The sequence below is a fragment of the Carcharodon carcharias genome, chromosome 7 (genome assembly GCF_017639515.1).
Source record: "Carcharodon carcharias isolate sCarCar2 chromosome 7, sCarCar2.pri, whole genome shotgun sequence".
Taxonomy (NCBI): Eukaryota; Metazoa; Chordata; class Chondrichthyes; order Lamniformes; family Lamnidae; genus Carcharodon; species Carcharodon carcharias.
In genome coordinates this window covers 5,837,915-5,863,598 of record NC_054473.1, presented here as the reverse complement: position 1 = coordinate 5,863,598, position 25,684 = coordinate 5,837,915, and the positions used below count along the sequence as shown (strand labels likewise).

Below are 25,684 nucleotides of genomic sequence, written 5' to 3'. Positions count from 1 at the left end.
TTCCCTTGTATCTGCTGCCCTTGTCCTTCTAGATGGTAGTGGTCATGGGTTTGGAAGGTGCTGTTGTAGGAGTCTTGGTGAGTTGCTGCAGTGCACCTTGTAGATGCTACACATTGCTTACTGCTGCCTCGATGGTGGAGGTAGTGGATGTTGAAGGGGGTGAATGGGATGCCAATCAAGTGGGCTGCTTTGTCCTAGATGGTGTTGAGCTTACTGAATATTGTTGGAGCAGCACTCGTCCAGACAAATGGAGAGTATGGGAATGAGTATTTAATGTAGGGGATGTCCTACTAACTGTACCCATGAATGTGAAAGAACACGCCCTTGCCCACAGGGCAGCTGCTGATACCTGATCTTCAATGGTACTCTGGCTGAATGAGAACATCTTGGCTTTGAGTTCGAGCTCCGCAGCCTTGTTCTCCTCCTTGGCTACAGCTTCGTTCAGCATGTTCAGCTGCTGCTTTAGAAAATCGGTCTCACAGTTCCTGCCAAACACAAACAGCCAAGTTATCCGTCACAGTTCCACATTAAAAAAAATAGAATTATTTACCCAACAGCTCCCCCCCTCCCCCAATAAAATTATTATAGAAACTCTTTCATGAAACTCTATTGGCAAATTCAGCGCTTGCTGTGGGACCAGAAAAATTTTAGATTCCTGTCACTGGGATGTTCTGAGATTGTTGTGATTTGTTTGGATGGCAGTAGTGGAGTAGAGAAAGAGACCATTCAGCCCCTAGAGTCTGTAATACAGAAAGGAGGAGGCCATATGTCTCCAGTACCTGTTCTGCCATCTGATTACATAGGACTACATAGAGGAATATGGCTCAGAAACAGGCCATTCGGTCCATCCTGTGTTTATGTTCCAGTTGAGCCTCCTCCCATCTTTTCTCATCTAAACCTACCATCATAACCCTTTATTCCCTTCTCCCCGATATGCTTGTCTAATGTCCCCCGAAGTGTCTCTATCCTATTCACTTCAACCACTCCCTGTTGTAGTGAATTCCACATTCTCCCCACTCTCTGGGTAAAGGAGTTTCTTCTGAATTCCTGATTGGATTTCTTGGGGACCAACTCATATTGACAGCCTCTAGTTATACTCTTCCCCATAAGAGGAAACATTCTCTCTCTATCCTCTTAATCAAAACCTTTCATCACTTTAAAGATCTCTATTAGGTCACCACCACCACCACCACCACCACCCCCAACCCCCCCCGGCCTGTTTTTTCAAGAGAAGAGACCCAGTCTGTCAATCCTTTCCTGATCTGTAAACCCACATATTTCTGGGATCATCCTTGTAAATTTTTTATGCACCTTCTCCTGTGCCTCTATATCCTTTTTATATTACGGTGACCAGAACTACACACGGAACTTTAAAGTTTAATCAAGGTTCAAAACAGGTTCAGTTTAAGTCCCCTACTTTTTAAATTCTATTCCTCTAGAAATAAAGCCCAGTGCTTGGTTTGTTTTTTTTAAATGACCTTGCTAAACTGTGGAGTAACTTTTAGTGATTGGTGTATTTGTACTCCAAGATCGCTTTGTTCCTCTACCCCAGACTCTTACCTTCTGAGTAATGAGTGACCTCCCTATTCTCCCTAACAAAATGTACGACCTCACATTTATCTGTGTTGAACTTCATTTGCCAAATATTTCACATTCTACAAGTTTATTAATGTTCTCCTGTAATTTGTTGCAGTCCTCCCCAATTTGGTGTCATTCTCAAACTGTGAAATTGTATTGTTAATATAAATTGTGGACAGCAGAGCTCAGCAGTGATCCTTGTGGATCACCACTTTCCACCTTCTGCCACTCTGAATAACTACCCTCTGCTTTCTGTCTTGAAGCCAGCGAGCAATCCATTCTGCCACTTGTCCCCTGACTTCACATTCTCTGACCTTATTTATCAGTCTATCATGATGCACCTTATCGAAGGTATACGAACACAAAAATATGGGGCAGGAGCGGCTCACTCAGCCCCTCAAGCCTGCTTCACCATTCAATAAGATCTTGGCTGATCTGATTGTAACCTCAAACCTACATTCCTGCCTACCTCTGATAACCTATCACCCCCTTGTTAATCAAGAACTTATCCAGCTCTGCCTTAAAAATATCCAAAGACTCTGCTTCCACTGCCGTATGAGGAAGAGAGTTCCAAAGACTCTCAACCCTCAGAGCAAAGAATTCTCCTCATCTCTGTCTTAAAAGAGCGTACCTTATTTTTAAACCGTGACCCCTAGTTCTAGATTCTCTCACAAGAGGAAACACCCTCTCCACATCCACCCTGTCAAGATCCCTCAGGATCTTAAAGGTTTCAATCAAGTCGCCTCTTACTCTTCTAAACTCCAGTCTAACCATTCAGCCTTTACTCATAAGACAACCCACCCATTCCTGGTATTAGTCTAGTAAACCTCTGAACTGCTTCTAACGCATTTATACCTTTCTTTAAAAGAGACCAATACTATACACAGTACCCCAGATGTGGTCTCACGAGTGCCCTGTACAACCGATGCATAACCTCCCTACTTTTGTAATCAATTCCCCTCACAATAAATGGTAACATTCTATTAGCTTCCCTAATTACCTGCTGTACTTGCATATTAGCCTTTTGTGATTCATGCACTAGGACACCCAGATCCCTCTGAATCTCAGAGCTCTGCAATCTCTCACCATTTAGATAATAAGCTTTTTTATTCTTCCTGCCAAAATGAACAACTTCACATTCTCTCACATTATACTCCATTTGCCAGATCTTTTTCCACTCACTTAATCTATGTCACTTTGTAGTCCCCTTTCCTAGTAAGCTTTGTGTCATCAGCAAATTTGGCCACCATTCTTTCAGTCGCTTCATCCAAGTCATTTATATAAATTGTAAAAAGTTGAGGCCTCAGCACTGATCCCTGTGGCCCACCACTCGTCACATCCTGTCAACCAGAAAACCATTTATGCCAACTCTGCTTCCTGTTAGCTAGTCAATCTTCTATCCTTACCAATATGTTACCCCCTACACCATGAACTTTTATTTTCTGTGATAACCTTTGATGTGGCACTTTAACAAATGCCTACTGGACATCTAAGTGCAGTACATCCACCTGTTCCCCTTTATCCACAGCACATGTGACTCCTTCAAAGAACTCCGATAAATTGGTTAAACCTGATGTTCCCTTTTACAAAAACATGTTGACTCTGCCTGACTGCCTTGAATTTATCTAAGTGCCCTGCCATAACCTCTTTTAATAATAGCTTGTAATATTTCCCCTAAGACAGATGTTAAGCTAACTGGCCTATAGATTTCTGTTTTCAATCTCGCTCCATTTTTGAATAAAGGAGTTACATTTCCTATTTTCCAATCTAGCAGAACCTTTCCTGAATCTAGGGAATTTTGGAAAATTAAAACCAGTGCATCAACTATTTAACTAGTCACTTCTTTCAAGACCTTAGGGTGAAGCACATCTGGACCTGGGGATTTGTCAGCCGCAGCCCCAACAATTTACTCAATACCACTTCCCTGGTGATTGTAATTTTCCCGAGTTCTTCCCTCCCTTCCATTTCCTGATTTACAGCTATTTCCAGGATATTACTTGTGTCCTCTATAGTGAAACCCAAAGCAAAATACTTGTTTAATTCATCCGCTATCTCCCTACTTTCCATTATCAATTCCCCAGAAGCATTCTTTATAGGACCAACACTTCCTTTGTTAACTCTTTTCTTATTTAAATATCTACCGAAACTCAAACTATCCGTCTTTATATTTCTAGCTAGCTTTCTCTCGTACTCTAGTTTTTCCCTTATTAATCTTTGTTATTCTTTGCTGTTCTTTATATTCTTTCCAATCTTCTGACCTGCTATCCGTGTTTGTGTAATTATATACTTTTTCTTTAAGTTTGACACTGTCTTTAACTTTTTTAGTTAACCACTGATGGTAGACCCTCCCCTTGGAATGTTTCTTTCTCATTAGAATGTATCTATTCTGTGTAATCTGAAATATCCCTTTAAATGTCTGCCACTGAACTTCTATTTACCTGTCCCTCAACCTCCTTTGCCAGTTCAATTTAGCTAGCTCAGCTTTCATGCCCTCATAATTGCCCTTATTTATGTTTAAAATACTGGTCTTGGACGTACTCATTTCTCCCTCAAAATGAATGTAAAATTCAATCGCTGCCCCCTAGGGATGCCTTCACTATAAAGTATCAATTAATCCTATCTCATTGCTCAATACCAGGTCTAGTATAGCCTGCTCTCTGGTTGGCTCCAGAACGTGCTGTTCTAAGATACTATCCCAAAAACATTCTATGATCTCCTCGTCTATGCTACCTTTGCCCATCGGATTTTTCCAGTCTATATGTAGATTGAAATCCCCCATGATTATTGTTCTCCCTTTCTGGCATCTCTTCTTTTATACTCTGTACTATTGTGTAGTTACAATTAGGAGGCCTGCACACCACTCTCACAAGTGGCTTCTTGCCTTTATCATTCCTTATCTCAAACCAAACTGCTTCTACATTCCGGTTTCCTGAACTTAGGTCATCCCTCTCTAATGTGTTAATACCATCATTAAATAACAGGACCACCCCTCCACCTTTTCCTAATTTCCTGACGTTCCTAAATGTCACGTACCCTTCAATGTTCAGATCCCAATCTTTGTCACCCTGTAGCCATATCTCTGTAATGGCTATCAGATCATATTTATTTATTTCTATTTGCGCTATTAGTTGACCTGTTTGTTTTGAATGCTATGTGCCTTTAGATACAGAGCCTTTAGTTTTGTCCTTTTATTATTTTTGTAGCATCTATCCTTATCTGCTGATTTACTCTTAGATTTGTACTCTCTGTCCCTTGCTGTCACAGTCTATTTATCGTTTCCCATATTAATACCTGTCTCTCTTGTCTTGTCTCCACTCTTCGGTTTACCACATCTTCCCAAATTTGATCCCTTGCCCCATTATTCAGTTTAAAACCCTCTCTACTTCTGTAGTTAGGTGGCTCATGAGGACACCAGCCCCAGCATGGTTCAGGTGTAGATCGTCCCAATGGTATAGATCCCACTTTCCCCAATACTGGTGCCATTGCCCCACAAACTGGAACCCACTTCTCCCACATCAGGCTTTGAGCCACACATTCATTTCCCTAATCTTATTTTTCCTATGCCAATTTGCATATGGCTCAGGTAATAATCCAGAAATTATTACCTTTGAGTGTCTGCTTCTTAATTTGGTGCCTAGCTCATCGTACTGACTATGCAGAGCCTCCTTCCTCATCCTGCCTATGTCATTGATACCTACATAGATCACGACCACTGGAACCTCCCCCTCCCACTGCAAGTTCCTCTCCAGCTCTGAGCAAATGACCCGAACCCTGGCACCAGGCAGGCCACACAGCCGTCCGGACTCTCGCTCTTTGCTTTTGAAAGTCTGGATAAATTACATCTACTGCATTCCCATTGTCTACCCTCTGTGTTACCTCCTCAAAAAGTTCAATAAGGTTGGCCAAGCAAGATTTTCCCTTTTGAAATCCATACTGAATAACATAGGTTGTTAATGCATCTAAACCTATGAAGGACTGTCCCCTTGTTGTTCAAGAACATATTGTTTCAGAAAAAAAATTCATAAAATTTGCTTACTTTAGGACTCAAGCAGTTTTGCATCTTCCAGTTTGTCATAATTAAAATCACTCATCATAAACACTCTTGTTTTGGTGACAAACTTCTCAGATCTTTATGATTATGGCTCTGCTCGTTTAACTCAGCTTTTGTTCCTTCACTGTCACTGGGTCAAAATCCTGGAACTCTCTCCCTAAAATCACAGTGGATGTACCTACACCATAAAGATGGTAGTGACCACCAGCTTCTCGGGGGCAATTAGGGATGGGCGACAAATGCTGGCCTGGTCTGCGACACCCCCATCAAATTCCAGCCTTGCCCAGGATCCTCAAATTCTATCAACAAATAACTAAAAAAAAAATCGAGAGGTCCCAGACAACTTCCACCAAAGTCTTGCATCTGTTTTGATTCCTCAGTTCTAGTGTTTCTATGACAGGGCAAGATGGGGACTGAGCGACTGACGGACGCTGATTGATTGCATTTCTTACATCTTATGCTGGGCGTTGGCCATGGCCTGTTTGATTTCCTCCACAGCCTCCTCAGTTTCCTGTGAGTTGAGGATGAGCGACAGGTTCTGTTCCTCCAGCTCCGTGTAGATGTCCAGCAACTGCTTGGGATCGGTGAAGTAAAGCTCCTGCTCCTGCAGAACATCAAAACACAAACTCGCTGAATCAAAGTCAGCACCAGGACAGCACAACACTCTTCGGTTTCTCTCAAGGCAAAGGCAAAATATTGCAGACGCTGGAAAACTGAAATAGAAACAAAAAAAAAAAATGCTGGAAATGATCAGCAGGGCAGGCAGCGTCTGTGGAGAGGGATAAACAGAGTGGCCAATTCAGGTCAATGACCTTTCATCAGATCAAAATGCTGGAACTCTCTCTGTAACAGTGCTGTAGATATACCTACACCATGCGGACTGCAGTGGGTTAAGAACACGGATCAACACCACCTTCTCAAGGGCAATTCGGGGTAGTTCTGATGAAAGGTAATCAACCTGAAACAGTAACTCTGTTTCTCTCTCCACAGATGCTGCTTCTCTCCCTCTCTGTCCCTCTCTGCCCTCACCTCTCCTCTCACCTGTATTTGCTGGAACCTCCACCTCTGTGAGAGTCATTGGCCATGGAATTGTAATTACATAGAATTACACTGAATGTACAGCACTGAAACAGGCTATTTGGCCCATCCACTCCTGGCAGACATGCTCCACTTAAGCCTCCTCACACCCTCCCTCAACTATCAACATGTACTTCTGTTGCTTTCTGCCTCCTGTGCTTTTTCTAATTGCCCCTTAAATGTATCCATGTTATTATATTATCTATACTATTCACCTCAGCTACTGCTGGTGGTAGCGAGTTCCACATTCTCACCAGCTCTTTGGGTAAAGAAATTTTTTCTGAATTCCTTATTGGATTTCTTGGTGACCAATTTATATTGATGAACTCGAGTTCTGTTCTTCCCCATGAGAAGAAACAACCTTCTCTGTATCCACTCACTCAAAACATTTCAGAATTGTAAAGGTCACTAATAGATCACCCCTCTTTTTTTAAGGAGAGAAGAGACACAGCCTGTCAATCCTTTTCTGAAATGTCTACCCACACATTCCTGATATCATCCTTGTGACTCTTTTTTTGTTTACACATTTTCCAATGCCTCTATCCTTTTTGTAATGTGGAGACCAGAACTTTGCAAAGTAATCCAGGTCGTCATTTGGTAGTACAGAACTTGAGTATTGTTGAAAAATGAGACATGTTGAAGCTTTTCAAATTGCACTCATCAGGACACTTCACAAAAATACAGTAATGAGGAAAACAACAATTTATACTGTATGAGAAGAGAGTGCTGATTGGTTGGCAAGTGGACTCAGAGGCTACATGCTGACCAGTCAGCACTCTCTTCTCACACAGGATAAGTTGTTGTTTTCCCCATTATTGGTATTCTTGCAAAGCATCCTGATGAGTGCAAGATAAAAAGCTTCAACATGTCTCTTTTTTTCAGCAGTAATCCAAGTGTGATTTAACCAAGGCTCAATTAAAGTTTAACATAACTTACCAACTCTGTTCCTCCAGGAATAAACCCTGGTGCTTGGTTTGATTTTGTTAATGGCCTTGCTAATCAATGACACAACTTTTAGTTACTGGGTGTAGTTGCACACCCTTTGTTTCTCCATTTTGATTCCTATTTTCTAAGTAATATGTGACCTCCTTATTTTTCTTATCAAAATGTAATTACGCACATTTAATTGAAATTCATTTATAATTGTTTGCCCGTTCTTTGTTCCAAGTTTATTAATATATTCTTGTAACTTGTTATCCTTAGTGTGGAGCATCCTCCGAATTTGGTGTCATTCACAAATTTAGAAATTGTACTTTAGATCCCAAAGTCTAAAGTGTTATATATATTTTGAATGGCAATGATCCTAGTGGGGCTTCAAGTTCCAGCTCCTCACACAGTTTTGACAGAGTAAATAAGGAGACAATGTTTTTAGTGCAGGCGAGTAGGGAGGCAGAGGGACACAGATTGAAGATACTTGGCTAAAGAACCAGAGGTGAGATGGATCACGGATGGTTTCAACACAGGAGGCCGCCATTTGGCCCGAGTCTGTGCTAGCTCTCTGCAAGAACAATTCACCTAGTCCCACAACCCCTCCCCCCCCGCCGACCTTTCCCTATAGTCCTGCAAATCTTTTCTTTCCGGACAATTATCCAATTTAGTTTTGAAAGCCATGATGAATCTGCCTCCACCACACTCTCAAGCAGCACATTCCAGATCCTGACCACTCACCGTGTGGAAAGTTTTTCTTCGTGTCGCTCTTGCTTTTTTTGCCATTGAAGAAAATTCCTTTATGCACCAAACTGTGATCTGGAAGACGTTGTCTGAAAGGGCGGTGGAAGCGGATTCAATAATAACTTTCAGAAGGGATTGAATAAATGTTTGACAAGGAGAAATTTGCTGGGCTATAGGAGAAATAGCAGAGGAGTGGGATTAACTGGATTGCTCTTTCAAAGAGCTGGCACAGGCACGATGGGCTGAATGGCCTCCTTCTCTATAGTACGATATCGTGAATTGGGCTTAGCATCCACCTTTAGGGAACAAAAAGAAAACATCAGCCAGGGTTGCTATTGCCAGAGTACATGTGAAGATGCAGGCATAGCAAGGGTCCAATAAGGTGCAACAACTCATTGAACCTTGGGCCAATTAGGAGGGGCAAATCCCAGTAGAGGTATTCTGCCAAGGGAGGTGGATGGAAAATATACAACCCATTGGTAAAAGAGCCTTTTAATGGCCGCGGGAATCGTACGCGGTACAAACCTCATCGCTGTCAGACCACTCGGACTCAACCTCTCTTGTTGCAGGAACAGCGGTACTCCTTTAAAGGGAACAGGATATAAAGGGTTAACAGAGAAACTAACCACAGGGTTCAAAATCGCCCAACTCCCCATCCCCGCATCTAACCACTCTGGCCTCTCAGTTATCCTGGACAAACATCAACAAAAACCAGTCCATTTCTCCGAGTTAAACACCTTTAACTTTAGTGTTAGCTATGGCTCTATGGGCAACACTTCTGGCTCCTGAATCAGAGATTGTGGGTTTGAGTCCCACTCCAGAGATTTGACTCCATAAACCAGGCTGATACTCCCAGTGCAGTACCGAGGGAGTGCTGCACTGTAGCAGTGCCATCTATTAGTTCATAGGTTAAATAGAGGACCGGTCTACCCACTCAGGTGGATGTAAAAAATCCCCCAACACACTTCTTGAGTAGATTCAGAGTAAAGATACCGAGTAAAGCTCCTTCTGCACTGTCCACATCAAACACTCCCAGGACAGATACAGCATAGGGTTAGATACAGAGTAAAACTCCCTCTACACTGTCCTCATCAAACACTCCCAGGACAGAGACAGCACAGGGTTAGATACAGAGTAAATCTCCCTCTACACTGTCCTCATCAAACACTCCCAGCACAGGTACAGCATGGGGTTAGATACAGTGTAAAGCTCGCTCTACACCGTCCCATCAAACACTCCCAGGACAGGTACAGCACGGGGTTAGATACAGAGTAAATCTCCCTCTACACTGTCCCCATCAAACACTCCCAGGACAGGTACAGCACGGGGTTAGATACAGAGCAAATCTCCCTCTACACTGTCCCCATCAAACACTCCCAAAACAGGGACTTCATGCCACTATCAATATCCTGGGGATTACCATTAACCAAAAACTGAACTGGACTAGCCATATAAATACTGTGGCTGCAAGAGTAGGTCAGATGCTAGGAATCCTGCAGCGAGTAACTCACCTCCTGACTCCCCAAAGCCTGTCCACCATCTACAAGGCACAAGTCAGGAGTGTGATGGAATACTCCCCACTTGCCTGGATGAGTGCAACTCCCACAACACTCAAGGAGCTCGACACCGTCCAGGACAAAGCAGCCCACTTGATTGGTATCCCATCCACAAACATTCACTTCCTCCACCACCAGTGCACTGTAGCAGCAGTGTGTACCATCTACAAGATGCACTGCAGGAATTCACCAAGGCTCCTTTGACAGCGCCTTCCAAACCCACAACCACTACCATCTAGAAGGACAAGAGCAGCAGATACATGGGAACACCACCAGCTGGAAGTTCCCCTCCAAGTCACTCACCATCCTGACTTAGAAATATATCACCATTCCTTCACTGTCGCTGGGTCAAAATCCTGGAACTCCCTCCCTAACAGCACGGTGGGTGTACCTACACCACATGGACTGCAGCGGTTCAAGAAGGCAACTCACCCCCACCTTCTCAAGGGTAATTGGGGATGGGCAATAAATGTTGGGCCCAGCCAGCAATGCCTGTATTCCATGAATGAATAAAGAAAATGCCACATCAGTGATTGGTTTATGGTTTATAATCAGAGAAGGTTTATTCCTATCGCTCTGTTTTAAAGCTGGGAGGAAGAAAAATTTCAGACAATCACCACCTTGACCACCCCGTCCCCCACTGACCCACTGGGACCGCCACTGACCCACCCAGTCCCCCAATGACCCACCCGGACCGCTACTGACTCACCCGGACCCCCAATGACCCGCCCAGACCCCACGGACCCGCCCAGACCCCACGGACCCGCCCAGACCCCACGGACCCGCCCAGACCCCACGGACCCGCCCAGACCGCCACTGACCCACCTAGTCCCCCACCGACCCACCCAGACCCCCACCGACCCGCCCACTCCCGCACCGACCCGCCCACTCCTGCACTGACCCGCCCACTTCCGTGCTGACCCGCCCACTCCCGCACTGACCCATCCACTCCTGCACTGACCCGCCCACTCCCACACTGACCCGCCCACTCCCACACTGACCCGCCCAATTCCGTGCTGACCCGCCCACTCCCACACTGACCCATCCACTCCTGCACTGACCCGCCCACTCCCACACTGACCCGCCCACTCCCACACTGACCCGCCAGGGGCCACAACCGACCAGCCCACTTCCGTACTGACCAGCCTACTCCCACGCTGACCTGCCAGGGGCCACAATGGCCAGCCCACTCCCGCACTGACCCGCCCACTCCCACACTGACCTGTCACGGGCCACACCAACCAGCCCACTCCCACACTGACCCGCCCACTCCCACACTGACCCGCCCACTCCCACACTGACCCGCCCACTCCCACACTGACCCGCCCACTCCCACACTGACCCGCCCAATCCCACACTGACCCGCCCAATCCCACATTGACCCGCCCAATCTCACACTGACCAGCCCACTCCTGCACTGACCAGCCCACTCCTGCACTGACCAGCCCACTCCCGCACTGACCCGCCCACTCCCGCACTGACCCACACTGACCCGCCCACTCCCACAATGACCCGCCCACTCCCACACTGACCCGCCTACTCCCGCACTGACCCGCCCACTCCCGCACTGACCCGCCCACTCCCGCACTGACCTGCCCAGACCCGCACTGACCCGCCCAGACCCGCCCACTCCCGCACTGACCCGCCCACTCCCGCACTGACCCGCCCACTCCCGCACTGACCCGCCCACTCCCACACTGACCCGCCCACTCCCACACTGACCCGCCCACTCCCACACTGACCCGCCCACTCCCACACTGACCCACCCACTCCCACACTGACCCACACTGACCCGCCCACTCCCGCACTGACCCACACAGTCCAGCACGGACCCACCCGGTCCTGCAAGAACTGATGTCCGGCACTCTGAGCAGTGAGTGAGTGGCCACAGTGCCTGTGGGACCCACATTTTATGGAGAGAGATGTGGAGAGGATTTAGATTAATGGAAATGGAACTTTTGTTGTCCTGCTGTTTCTCAGCCTGATCCCAATCCCACTTTGTGTTATCATCATTTTTAATTTTATGCCTTACATATAAGTGTATATCTGTGGATATAGAACTGACCCCTGGGGTACCTCATTGCTAATCCCAAAAACACCCATTAACTCTTTGTTTCCTGTCCGTTAACCAAATTTCTCTGCTCCCTATTACATTTCCTCTTCCACCTGTGTCTCCCTCACTCACTCATCGATATTGACGTTGTCGAATCGAACGTGGAACTTACTTCCTCCGGTCTAAGCCGGACTTTACGCCCAACTTTACATTTTGAAGATCTTGGCTGGAGTGGATACTGCTCTTGCTGCTCTGCCCTAGAGGGAAGAGGAACAAAGTGTTAAATACATTGAAAACTCCTCTTAGGGAATCACAGATTCATGCAGGAGGCCATTCAGCCCAACAAACATTAAAAAAATAAATTCTCCCTCTCTCTCACACTATGTGGTCTCAAAGGCAGCATGTGCCAAGTGACCATTTCCCTTCACCTTCAAGGGACAACTTAGGATGGGCAATAAATGCTGATCTTATCATCAAAGGAGCAGTGATTTAAGAAAGCACAAACCCACTCACAAACCCACTCACAAACCCACTCACAAACCCACTCACAAACCCACTCAAGTGTTCATTAACAAATTGCAAAATTGTGTCTTAACCAGCCATATACCTAAACTCAAGATTAAAAACACTGACTCCTAGGGCACCCCCTTTACAAACTCCCTCCAATCCAAACATCGTCAATTAACCCTTCAACTCTTTCTTGCCCATGAACCAACTTTCTAACCATGCTGCTACATTTCCTTTTCATACCACAGGAGTGAATTTGTGTTGCAGACTTCCTGTGAAACATCTTATTTACTGCCTTAGGAAATATTTTTCCAGCCCACTGATTGCATTGCCCTGTGGCTCAGATGTGTCATCATTTCCTCAGTGAGCATCACTCAGAACCACTCCCCACCCCACCCCCCCCACCCCCGGGTCAGAGGGTTGCAGAAGTCACAATCCAGAGATCCATAATCCAGGCTGACACTCCCCAGTATAATATAATGGAGTGCTCTACTCTCAGAGGGTCAGTACTGAGGGAGTGCTGCACTGTCAGAGGGTCAGTACTGAGGGAGTGCTGCACTGTCAGAGGGTCAGTACTGAGGGAGTGCTGCACTGTCAGAGGGTCAGTACTGAGGGAGTGCTGCACTGTCAGAGGGTCAGTACTGAGGGAGTGCTGCACTGTCAGAGGGTCAGTACTGAGGGAGTGCTGCACTGTCAGAGGGTCAGTATTGAGGGAGTGCTGCACTGTCAGAGGGTCAGTGCTGAGGGAGCGCTGTGCTGTCGGAGCGTCAGTGCTGAGGGAGTGCTGCACTGTCAGAGAATCAGTGAGGGAGTGCTGCACTGTCAGAGGGTTAGTACTGAGGGAGTGCTGCACTGTCAGAGAATGAGTGAGGGAGTGCTGCACTCTCAACAGTGTCTGTCTGATAAGATCAGGATGGACATTGTAAATTGTTTTATCTTCCTGACCTTGTATAGTAAAGTTTATCTTGTTTGTTCAAAACCCGTGAAATCTTGTGGCTTTCTTCAGAGAGCAAGTGTCTTGAATCTCAAGCTTTGTCTGCTTTAAACAAAATGTTATTGGCCCCAAACCGGACCTTAGCAACAACTTGGGGTCTGGTCAAGGATCATAACATCCGTAAACTCAGACACATTACACTTGTCCCCTCACCTCAGTCATTGATACAGATTGCAAATTTCTGAAACCCAAACACTGAATCTTTTTTGAGTAAATCAACTTAACACATTGACAACTAAAACCAGTTAACAAACTGAATAAGGGACATCGTAACTAGAAACAAAAATCTTCAAGGAAACTTATCAAAATCAAAGTAAAATGTCGTTCTCGAGGTCAGTGATGCACCCAGCTATGTTCATATATTACCCCCAATTATATGGAGTCCTAATTTGTTTAATAATCTCTTGTATGGCACCTTATGGAATTGTGAGAGTCTTGAATTTGGGGAGGTGCTGGTGTAATGGTAATGTCACTAGACTTATAGTCCAGAGACCCAGCCCAATGCCCTGGTGACGCGAGTTCAAATCTCACCACAGCAGCTCACTGAATTTAAATTCAATTAATACATTTTAAAAATCTGGAACTGAAATCTCAGTAATGGTAACCACGAAACGGTCGTTGATTGTTGTAAAATCCCACCTGGTTCACTAAGGCCCTTTAGAGAGGGAAATCTGCCAACCTTAGCCGGTCTGGGCCTACATCCAGAGAGACAGCAATGTGGTTGACTCTTAACTGCCCCTCTGAAATAGCCCAGCAAGCTGCTCAGTTCAAGGGCAATTAGGGATGGGCAACAAACGCCAGCCTCGCCAGTGACACCCACATCCCATAAAAAAATAAAAGAAACGTTTTTGAAAATCCAAATACACTACATCTACTGATTAATACACTACATCTACTGATTTATACACTACATCTACTGATTTATACACTACATCTACTGATTAATACATTACATCTACTGATTCTGCCTTATCCACCCTACTGGTTACATTCTCCAAAAACAGTTTAGCAGATTTATCCAATACAATATCCCTTTCATAAATGCCGAATACTCACGTCTTATGATGGGTGAAGGCAGAGATGTTTTAACGACTAACTCCCTGGATTTTACCTTGAAGGATTTTTTTGACAACCTTCTTTCCTGCTTCCTTCTCTCCCCCTCCTCTTTCCATTCCTTGGGGGAGAGTTTGATCAGAAAGTCCCTGTAAATCTGGTAATCCTTCAATGTCTCTTCAAACTTGACAATATCACTACCAGATTAAACAAGGGCAAGAAAAACATAAGTTAATGCTTTTTAGATTGGATAGAATCTAAAATCTCTCAGAAGGTGCTGGGGAGTCGGGGGGGAAGTGGGAGTGGAAAGATGAACGTAGATAGACTGTGCATGCTATTTGGCAAAGGAAGGCAGCACAGCCCAGCTCAATCCTGTCCACAGTCCCCTAAATCTTTGCTTCTATCCCGACGCTGACGTTTCTCAGGAGTCGTTGGCTTGTGAGCTAAAGCCCATGTGGATTTTACTTTTCCACCCACTCTCTAACCCTAAAGTCAATATCATAAACCCTTCCTTCAGGTATCTTTAGCCAGCATGATGGAAATCAGTGAATAAAAACCTCACTCCACACAGGGGAGAAAATGGCATCGTGGTGTTGTCGCTGGGCTAGTAATCCAGAGACCCAGGGGAACGCTCCGGGGACCCGGGTTTGAATCCTGGACACGGCAGATGGTGGAATTTGAATTCAACAAAAGTCTAATGATGTCGATTGTTGTAAAAACCAGTCTGGGTCACTAATCCCCTGTAGGGAGGGAAGTCTGCCGCCCTTAGCTGGTCTGGGCCTACATGTGACTCCAGACCCACAGCAATGCGGATGACTTTTAACTGTCCCCTGAACGAGGGCAATTAATGATGAGCAATAAATGTTGGCCAAGAATGAAAAAAAATAACGAAGACTCAATAACCTCTCAAGTCCGGAGAGGGGTGGAGCAAATCGCTGGTGGACATTTTAATTTTTCAGACGAGTCAATGAATATTAATGAATATTCCAGGACACCAGGAGCCCATCATGCATGTGCCAGCTCTTTGAAAGAGCTACTGCATTATTCCCCTTCCTTCTGTTCTTGCCCACAGCCATGCAAATAGGACATCTTCATGTCAGTTACTATTGAATCCACTCCCAGTGCACATTCCAGATCACAGCAGCACGCTACCTAAATATTCTGTTCCTCACCTCCCCCACCCCCACCTATGGATTCTTTGCAATTATCCCAAATCAGTGTCCTCTGGTTGCCAACACTCCCTCCCGGCCAATGGAAACGGTTTCTCTATTTTATACAAAAACCTTTCGTTTATATCTCACTTTTTTACCGCCATCATTTGTGTTGTCACTTTCTTTATTTCAGCCACTTTATCCAGCTTCAGCTTTGTTTCCTGTTCAGCTCTGTAAACAGAAATACAGTCAAACCCGGAACTTACAGAGCAAAGATACTCTTTTCCAGCGGTATGTCACCGGCATTATCGGTCTAGATATAGAATATTCCAGAGAACAGTGAACTCCCTTCCTAACAGCACGGTGGGTGTACCTACACCACATGGACTGCAGCGGCTCAAGAAGGCAGTTCACCCCCACCTTCTCAAGGGGCAGCTAGGGGTGGGCAATAAATGCTGGGCCCAGCCAGCAAAGCCCCCACATCCCAGGAAGGAAAAAAAAAAGTTCAAATCCCATGGGGGCAGTTTGAAAAAGAAAACGCAATTATAAAAAAATTTGGGTTCAGTAAATGTGGCCTTGAAGGTGCGTGATTGCTGTCTCAACCCACTTCCCTAATGTCCCTTAGGGAAGAAACCTGTCGTCCTTGCCCAGTCTGGGTTTATACGTGACTCCAGTACCCACGCCAACACGGTTGATTATTAACTGCCCCCTGGAGTTCACAGCGAGCCACAAAGTTGTATCAAAAACCGCCACCAGTCTGGTCAAGAAGGCAGCTCACCACCCCCTTCTCAAGAGAACTGGAGACGGGCAATAAAGTAATAACAAAAGCAAAATACTGCAGACTCTGGAAATCAGAAATAAAAACAGAAAATGTTGGAAAATTCTCAGCAGGTCTGGCAGCACCCGTGGGGATAAACAGAGTTGACGTATCGAGTCCAATCGGACTCTCCTTTGGGGCTCTGATGGGCAATAACTGTCAGCCTCATCAGCAGCGAGAGAATGAGTTTTTTAAAAAATATTCTAACATGGGGAACAATGGAACACAGTCCAAAGTAAATCCAAAACAAAAACAGAATTACCTGGAAAAACTCAGCAGGTCTGGCAGCATCGGCGGAGAAGAAAAGAGTTGACGTTTCGAGTCCTCATGACCCTTCGACAGAACTTGAGTTCGAGTACAGGAAAGAGCTGAAAATCCACTCCGGGTATCAGAAGTTAGTTTAAAAGGAATAGGACTTGGATTATCGCCAACAATAACTTGCCTCTATAAAATGTCTTTAATGAAGTGAAACACATTACAGGGGCGCTATCAAAAAAAAGTGACGCCAAACCACACAACACAACAACTTGTATTTATATAGCGCCTTTAATGTGATGAACTTTCCTAAGGCACTTCACAGGAGCGATTATCAAGCACAACTGGACACTGAGTGATGTAAGGAGACATCAGGTAGATCAATAGAAACCTGGTTTAAGAGACAGATTTTAAGGAGCATCTTAAAGGTGGAGAGAGAGGCAGAGGGCTTTCGATAGGGAATTCCAGAGCTTAGGGTCCAAGTAGCTGAAGCTACTTGGTGGAGCAATTAAAATCCGAGATGCTCAAGAGGCCAAAATTAGAGAAGAAGAGAGATCTCGGAGAGCTGTAGGGGTGAAAGAGGTTCCAGAGATAGGGAAGGGTAAGGGCCATGGAGAGATTTGAAAACAAGAGTGAGCATTTTAAAATTGAGGTGTTGCCGGACTGGGAGCCAGTATAGGTCAGCGAGCATGGGGGATGATGGATAAATGGGACTTGCTGAGAGTTTCGATATGATTATGTCCTCTTTTGCCCTCATGTGTCCTTTGCCAGTTACCTTAATTTGATTGATCTAGATTTGAACACCACTATTAAATTTTCACTTAATCTTTCCTGTTCTAAGTTAAACAATTCCAGCTCCTCGACAAACATATCGAATACACAGGTAGGAAAAGACCAGCTGATCCAGTAATTTTGCCCCATAAACCATGATGGCTGGAGCATTGAGACAGGACATTTTTTTTTAATATATTCATTCATGGGATGTGGGCTTCGCTGGCTGGGACAGCATTTATTGCCCATCCCTAATTGCCCTTGAGAAGTTGGTGGTGGCAGGACCGGGACCAATGTCCTCGGGGTGGGGGGTATTTGCTAGTGCAGTCAGGGAGGGTTTAAACTAGAATGGCAGGGAGATGGGAACCTGAGCAGGGAGACAGAGGAGGGGGAAACAAGGATAGAAACAAAAGACGGAAAAGTAAGAAGCAAAAGTGGAAAGCAGAAAAAAACAAGGGCGAAAATCAAATGGGCTCATAGTGCAAAATACAGGTAAGATGATAAACAAGGTTAAAAAGACAAGTCTAAAGACATTGTATCTTAATGTGCGGAGCATTCGCAATAAGTCAGATGAATTAACAGCACAAATAGATATAAACGGTTATGATATAGTTGCAATTACAGAGACATGACTGCAGGGTGACCAAGGATGGATCTGAATATCCAGGGGTATTCAGTATTTAAGAAGGATAGACAAATAGGGAAAGAAGGTGGGGTTGCACTGTTAGTAAAGGAGGAAATTAATGCAATAGTGACGAAAGATATTGGCTCAGAAAATCATGATGTGGAATCTGTTTGGGTGGAGATAAGAAACACCAAGGGGCAGAAAACGTTGGTGTGGGTTGTCTATAGGCCCCCAAACAGTAACGGAGATTTAAGGGAAGGCATTAAACAGGAAATTAGAGACACATGCAGCAAGAGGACAGCTGTAATCATGGGTGACTTTAATCTACATACGATTGGACAAACCAAATTGGCAATAATACTGTGGAGGAGGGTTTCCTGGAGTGTGTACATGATGGTTTTTTAGACCAATACATCGAGGAACCAACTAGAGAGCAGGCTATCCTAGACTGGGTGTTGTGTAATGAGAAAGGATTAATTAACAATTTTGTCGTGCGGGGTCCCTTGGGGAAGAGCGACCATAAAATGATAGAATTGTTCATTAGGATGGAGAGTGAAGAAGTTGAATCTGAAACTAGTGTCCTGAATCTAAATAAAGGGAACTAGGAGACTATGGGGTGTGAGTTGGCAATGATGGAATGGGGAACTTTACTAAAAGGGTTGACAGTGGATAGACAATGGCTAATATTTAAGGAACGTATGCATGAATTACAACAATTATTCATTCCTGTCTGGCGCAAAGATAAAACAGGAAAGGTGGCTCAACCGTGGATTACAATAGAAATTAGGGATAGTATTAGATCCGAAGGGGAGACATGTAAAATTGCCAGAAAAAGCAGTAAGCCTGAGGATTGGGAGCAGCTTAGAATTCAGCAAAAGTGAACAAAAAGATTGATCAAGAAGGAGAAAATGGAGTTTGAGTGTAAACTTGCAGGGAACATAAAAACTGACTGTAAAAGCTTCTATAAATATGTGAAGAGAAAAAGATTAACAAAGACAAATGTAGGTCCCTTACAGTCAGAAACAGGGGAAATTATAGCGGGGAACAAAGAAATGGCAGAAGAATTGAATACATATTTTGATTCTGTCTTCACAAAAGAGGACACAAATAATTTCCCAGAAATATTAGGGAGCCAAGGGAGGAATTAAAGAAAATCGGTATTAGTAAAAAAATGGTGCTAGAGAAATTAATGGGGTTAAAGGCTGAAAACTCCCCAGGGCCTGATAATCTACACCCCAGGGTACTAAAGGAAGTGGCCCTGGAAATATTGGATACATTGGTGGTCATCTTCCAAAATTCTATAGACGCAGGAGCAGTTCCTACAGATTGGAGGGTGGCAAATGTAACCCCACTATTTAAAAAAGGGAGAGAAAAACAGTTACAGACCAGTTAGCCTAACATCAGTAGTGGGGAAAATGCTACAGTCTATTATAAAAGATGTGGTAACAGAACACTTGGAAAGCATTAACGGGATTAGAGAAAGTCTACATGGGTTTATGAAAGGGGAATCATGCTTAACTCATCTACTGGAGTTTTTTGAGGATGTAACTAGTAGAATAGATAAGGGAGAACCAGTGGCTGTGGTGTATTCAAGAAAGCTTTTGATAAGGTCCCATATAAGAGGCTAGTGGACAAAATTAAAGCACATGGGATTGGGGGTAATATACTGGCATGGGTTGAGAATTGGTTGATAGACCGGAAACAGAGAGTGGGAATAAATGGGTCTTTTTCTGGGTGGCAGGCACTGACTAGTGGTGTACCCCAGGGATCAGTGCTTGGGCCCCAGCTATTCACGATATATATAAATGACTTGGAAGAGGAAACCTCTTCCTTCCACAGCTTCCAACCTGATAGTCTCCCAACCTTAGACAGCCCGCTTCTACCTCCTACCCAAAATCCACAAACAGAACTATCCCAGCAGACCGATCGTGTCAGCCTGTTCCTGCCCCACGGAACTCATTTCAGGCTATCTTGACTCCATTCTGTCTCCCCTTGTCCAGTCCCTTCCCACCTACATCCGTGATTCCTTGACACCCTACATCACATCAACAATTTCCAGTTCCAACTGCCTCCTCTTCACCATGGACGTCCAATCCCTCTACACCTCCATCCCCCACCAGGATGGTCTGATGGCCCTTAGCTTCTTCCTCAAACAGAGGCCCGAACAATCCCCATCCACCACTACTCTCCTCTGTCTGGCTGAACTTGTTCTCTCACTGAACAATTTCTCCTTAAAGTCCTCTCACTTCCTCCAAATAAAAGGTGTGGCTATGGGTACCCGCATGGGCCCCAGCTTTGCCTGTCTCTTTATGGGGTATGTGGAACATTCCTTGTTCCAGTCCTACTCCTGGTCCCTCCCACAACTCTTTCTCCGGTAATCAATGATTATTTCGGTGCTGCTTCATGCTCTCGTCTGGACCTGGAAAATTTATTAATTTTGCTTCCAGTCTCCACCCCTCCATCATTTTCACATGGTCCATTTCTGACACTTCCCTTCCCTTCCTTGACCTTTCTGTCTCAATTTCTGGTGATAGACTGTCCATTACAATATCCATTACAAGCCTACCAACTCCCACAGCTACCTCGACTACAGCTCCTCACATCCCACTTCCTGTAAGGACTCCATCCCATTCTCTCAGTTCCTTCGCTTCCGTCGCATCTGTTCCGATGATGCTACCTTCAAAAACAGTTCCTCTGGCATGTCCTCCTTCTTCCTTAACCGAGGTTTTCCACCCATGGTGGTTGACATGGCCCTCAACCGTGTCCAGCCCATATCCCGCGCATCCACCCTCACGCCTTCTCCTCCCTCCCAGAAACATGATAGGGACCCCCTTGTCCTCACTTATCACCCCACCAGCCTCTGCATTCAAAGGATCATCCTCCGCCATTTCCGCCAACTCCAGCATGATGCCACCACCAAACACATCTTCCCTTCACCCCCCCTGGCAGCATTCTGCAGGGATCGTTCCCTCTGGGACACCCTGGTCCACTCCTCCATCACCCCCTATACCTCAGCCCCCTCCCACTACACCTTCCTATGCAACCGTAGAAGATGCAACACCTGCCCCTTCACTTCCCCTCTCCTCACTATACAAGGGCCCAAACACTCCTTTCAAGTGAAGCAGCATTTCCCTTGCACTTCCCTCAATTTAGTCTACTGCATTCGCTGCTCCCAATGCGGTTTCCCCTATATTGGAGAGACCAAACGCAGACTGGGTGACCGCTTTGCAGAACACCTTTGGTCTGTCCACAAGCATTACCCAAACCTCCCTGTCGCTTGCCATTTTAACACTCCACCCTGCTCTCTTGCCCACATGTCCGTCCTTGGCTTGCTGCATTGTTCCAGTGAAGCTCAACGCAAACTGGAGGAACAGCACCTCATCTTCCGACTAGGCACTTTACAGCCTTCCGGACTGAATAATGAGTTCAACAATTTTAGATCATGAACTCTCTTCTCCATCCCCACCCACTTTCCAATTCCCCCCTTTTTTTTTTCCAATAATTTATATAGATTTTTCTTTTCCCACCTACTTCCATTATTTTTAAATGTATTTCCATCTATTGTTTTATCTCTACCTTTTAGCCTTTTTTGATTCCTTCACCCCACCCCACCCCCACTAGGGCATTCCTTAGATAATATCACCACTTTCAACATCTCTTTGTCCTTTTGTCTGTGACATCTTTTGGTTATCTCCACCTATCCAGCTCTACTTGTCCGAACCTCCCTTAAACCAGCTTATATTTCACCTCTCTTCTATTTTTACTTAGTTCTATTGAAGGCTCATTCAGACTCAAAACGTTAACTGTGTTCCTCTCTGCAGATGCTGCCAGACCTGCTGAGTTTTTCCAGGTATTTTTGTTTTCCTTTTGGATTTCCAGCATCCGCAGTTTTTTGCTTTTATCTGCAATATTTCCAAGTTTGCTGACGACACAAAACTGGATGGGGTTGTGAATTGTGAGGAGGATGCAAGGAGGCTTCAGGGTGATTTAGACAAGTTGTGAGTGTGGGCAAACACATGGCAGATGCAGTATAAAGTGGATAAATGTGAAGTTATGCACTTCAGTGTGAAAAACAGAAAGGCAGAGTATTATTTAAATGGTGATATATTGGGAAATGTGGATGTACAAAGGGATCTGGGTGTCCTTGTTCACCAGTCAGTGAAAGTAAACAGGCAGCTGCAGCAAACAATTAGGAAGGCAAATGGTATGTTGGCCTTCGTTGCAAGAGGGTTTGAGTTCAGAAGGAGGGATGTCTTACTGCAGTTATACAGGACCTTGGTGAGACCACACCTGGAGTATTGTGTGCAGTTTTGGTCTCCCTACCTAAGAAAGGATATACTTACCATAGAGGGAGTACAGTGAAGGTTCACTAGGCTGATACTGGGGATGGCAGGACTGTTGAATGAGATGATTAGTGAACACAGGCCCAGTCGAACCAGAGTTTAGAAGAATGAGAGGGGATCTGATTGAAACATATAAAATTCTAACAGGGACAGACAGACTGGATGCAGGGAGGATGTTTCCTCTGGTTGGGGAATCTAGAACCAGGGGCCACAGTCTCAGGACACAGTGAGGCCATTTAAGACTGACATAAGGAAAAATTTCTTCACTCAGAGGGTGGTCAACCTATGGAATTCTCTCCCACAGAGAAGGCTGTGGAGACCGGGTCACTGGGCATATTCAAAAAAGAAATTGATAAATTTTTGGATATTAGGGGCTTCAAGGAGTATGGAGAAACAGCGGGAATATGGCGTTGAGATAGAGGATCAGCCATGATCATAATGAATGGCAGAGCAGGCTCGAAGGGCTGAATGGCCTACTCTATGTTTCTTTGAGAGCTGTCTTTCTTCTATCTCCAATCCCCTGTCCCCCTACAGACGTGTCATCATCTGATAAAGACATACCCCAAGATCATGTGTGATAAAATACCCTGAGAAATTTCACCCCAACCCCTCAGGCAATGAAAACCAGTCCAGGGGATCAGACAAACTCCAGTCAGGAACCACTCAAGCTCCCTCTTGAAGACTGAGAATCAGCACCCAGTACACTATCCAGCAACACATTCCAGAGGCTTACTACTCTCTGGAAAGAGATGAATCACCCGATAATCAGTCTATTCAAACACTTACATAGTTTAAACTCTATCCCCTGCTCCTCCCCAGGCTGTTAAACTGAAATAGTTTATCAACCTGGAGGTTAAAGTCCTGTCCTCACACTGAGTATACCCTCCATTGTGTTGTGTGGCTCTACCACCATGCTAAATGGGGTAGATACAGGATAGATCTAGCTGATTGAAACTGGGCCTCCATGAAGTAAAAGCAAAATCCTGCGGATGCTGGAAATCTAGAACAAAAATAAAAATACCTGGAAAAACTCAGCAGGTCTGACAGCATCTGCGGAGAGGGACACAGTTGACGTTTCGAATCCGTACGGCCCTTCATCAGAACTAAGACATATAGAAATGAGATGAAATATAAGCTGGTAGAGGGGAGTGGGACAGGTAGAGCTTGATAGGGGGGCCAGTGATAGGTGGAGGCCAAGAAGAGATTGCCAAAGATGTCATAGACAAAAGGACAAAGGGGAGTTGACGGTGGTGATATTATCTAAAGGATGTGCTAATGAGGACATTAAGGGTAGCAAGCAGAACAAGCTAGTGGCAGATTGCCCTAGTGGGGGTGGGGATGGGGTGGGGGGAAGGGATCGAAATGGGCTAAAAGGTGGAGATGAAACAATAGATCGAAATAAATTTAAAAATAGGAGGGAAAAGAAAAATATTTTTGCAAAAAAATTTATAAATTATTGGAAAAAGGGGGATCGGAAAGGGGGTGGGGGATGGAGGAGAGAGTTCATGATCTGAAGTTGTTGAACTCAATATTAAGTCCGGAAGGCTGTAAAGTGCCTAGTCGGGAGATGAGGTGCCGTGTGAGTCATCATGAGCTGCAGCTGAATTGTACTCAATCACAGTCTGTAATCTCAGAGTCCAGCTCTTTCTCCACTCCATCGTTATCATTAAGTCAGGAAAATCAATCCTGCTTCAGGTAGAAGTGCAGGAGATCATGTCAGGAGCAGCACCAGGCACACCTAAAAATGAGATTTCAACCTGGTGAAGCTACAATACAGGATACAGCAGCATGCTATATCCCTTCCAAGCCACAGACCATCTTTTCTTGGACCTATATTGATGTTCCTGCACTGTAGCTGGGTCAAAATCCTGAAACTCCCAGTTGGTCATCTCTAAGGCTACTCTAAAGTAACCTAGAAGGTCCCTGAATAGCTGAGGTCCTTTAAAAATAGGAATCATTCTTTTAGCTCTCCTCTGGACTGTCCCCAAGATCACGATATCATCCATTGTGGGATGGGACCAAAACCAGGTACAGTCTGACCAGTGATCTGTGTAGCAACAAAGTGATGCTTTCTGATTGAAAAACTCCCTATAAATCAATAACAAACCTATTACCCTGCAGCTACAATTAAATATTTCTCTAATTCATCATGAACCTTTAGTCTCTTGTCAGGTAGTAAAAAAATAGTTCAATTTTTACATTTGCATCGCTTCTGCAGAATTCTTGTCGTTTTCTTTCAGGAACTCGTCAAACATGGCTGCGTCTTCCTCAAGGTACTGCTCAGCCTTCTCCAGCTTCATCTCCTCTTCTGCAGCCACTTCATCCAGCTTCCTCATCTCATCCTTCTTCATGGTCAGTGAGTACTGGACAGAAACAGCCAACCAAGAGGCATTAGGAAACCAGCAACAAAATACATCTATCTCCAACACCCATTCCCATATTTCCTTTCAGCTTTCCAGTTTTTCCCCAAGGCACTCAGGAGTCTCAGACCCTCCCTCTCATCCGTGAGTCAGAAAGGTGAAGGTTTAAGCCTGATCCCAACAATCCAGGCTAATACTCCCAGTGCTAGTACTGAGGGAGTGCTGTACAGGTGGAGGTGCCGTATTTTGGATGTTAAACCGTCTGTCTCAGGTAAACATAAAAGATCCCAGGTCACTATTTTTAAGAGCAGGGGAGTTCTCCCCCATGTCCTGGCCAATATTTATTCCTCAACCAACATCATTCAAACAGATTAACTGGTCATTATCATATTGTTCTTTGAGGGATCTTCCACAAATTGTCTGCTGCTTTTTCTATGTTAATCCCCAAAGCCCATCCACCATCTACAAGGTACATGTCAGGAGTGTGTTGGAATACTCCCCATTTGCCTGGATGAGTGCAGCTCCCAAAACACTCAAGAAGCATGACACTGTCCAGGATAAAGCAACTCGCTTAATTGGCACCACATCCACAAACATTCACTGTGACAGCAGTGTGTACCATCTACAAGATGCACTGCAGGAATTCACCAAGGCTCCATAGACAGCACCTTCCAAACTCACGACCACTACCATCTAAGGCAAAGGCAGCAGATAGATGGGAACACCACCACCTGCAATATATCGTCATTCCTTCATTGTTGCTGGGTCAAAATCCTGGAACTTCCTCTCTAACAGCACTGTGGGTGTACCTACACCACAGGG

General features: G+C 45.0%; 1 protein-coding gene across 2 annotated transcripts in view; it reads right to left on the bottom strand.

Moving 5' to 3' along the window:
- Positions 1 to 25,684, bottom strand: part of cfap100 (cilia and flagella associated protein 100) — a 48,172-nt gene that overhangs the window by 2,625 nt on the left and 19,863 nt on the right. For both annotated transcript variants that reach the window (XM_041191971.1, XM_041191970.1), the window contains exons 7-13: positions 24,702 to 24,865; positions 15,842 to 15,922; positions 14,544 to 14,737; positions 12,159 to 12,243; positions 8,903 to 8,960; positions 6,082 to 6,233; positions 350 to 485 (exon numbers count right to left, since the gene is read on the bottom strand). In XM_041191971.1, the coding sequence (XP_041047905.1) occupies positions 350 to 485; positions 6,082 to 6,233; positions 8,903 to 8,960; positions 12,159 to 12,243; positions 14,544 to 14,737; positions 15,842 to 15,922; positions 24,702 to 24,865 (870 nt within the window). The remainder of the gene's footprint in view (positions 1 to 349; positions 486 to 6,081; positions 6,234 to 8,902; positions 8,961 to 12,158; positions 12,244 to 14,543; positions 14,738 to 15,841; positions 15,923 to 24,701; positions 24,866 to 25,684) is intronic.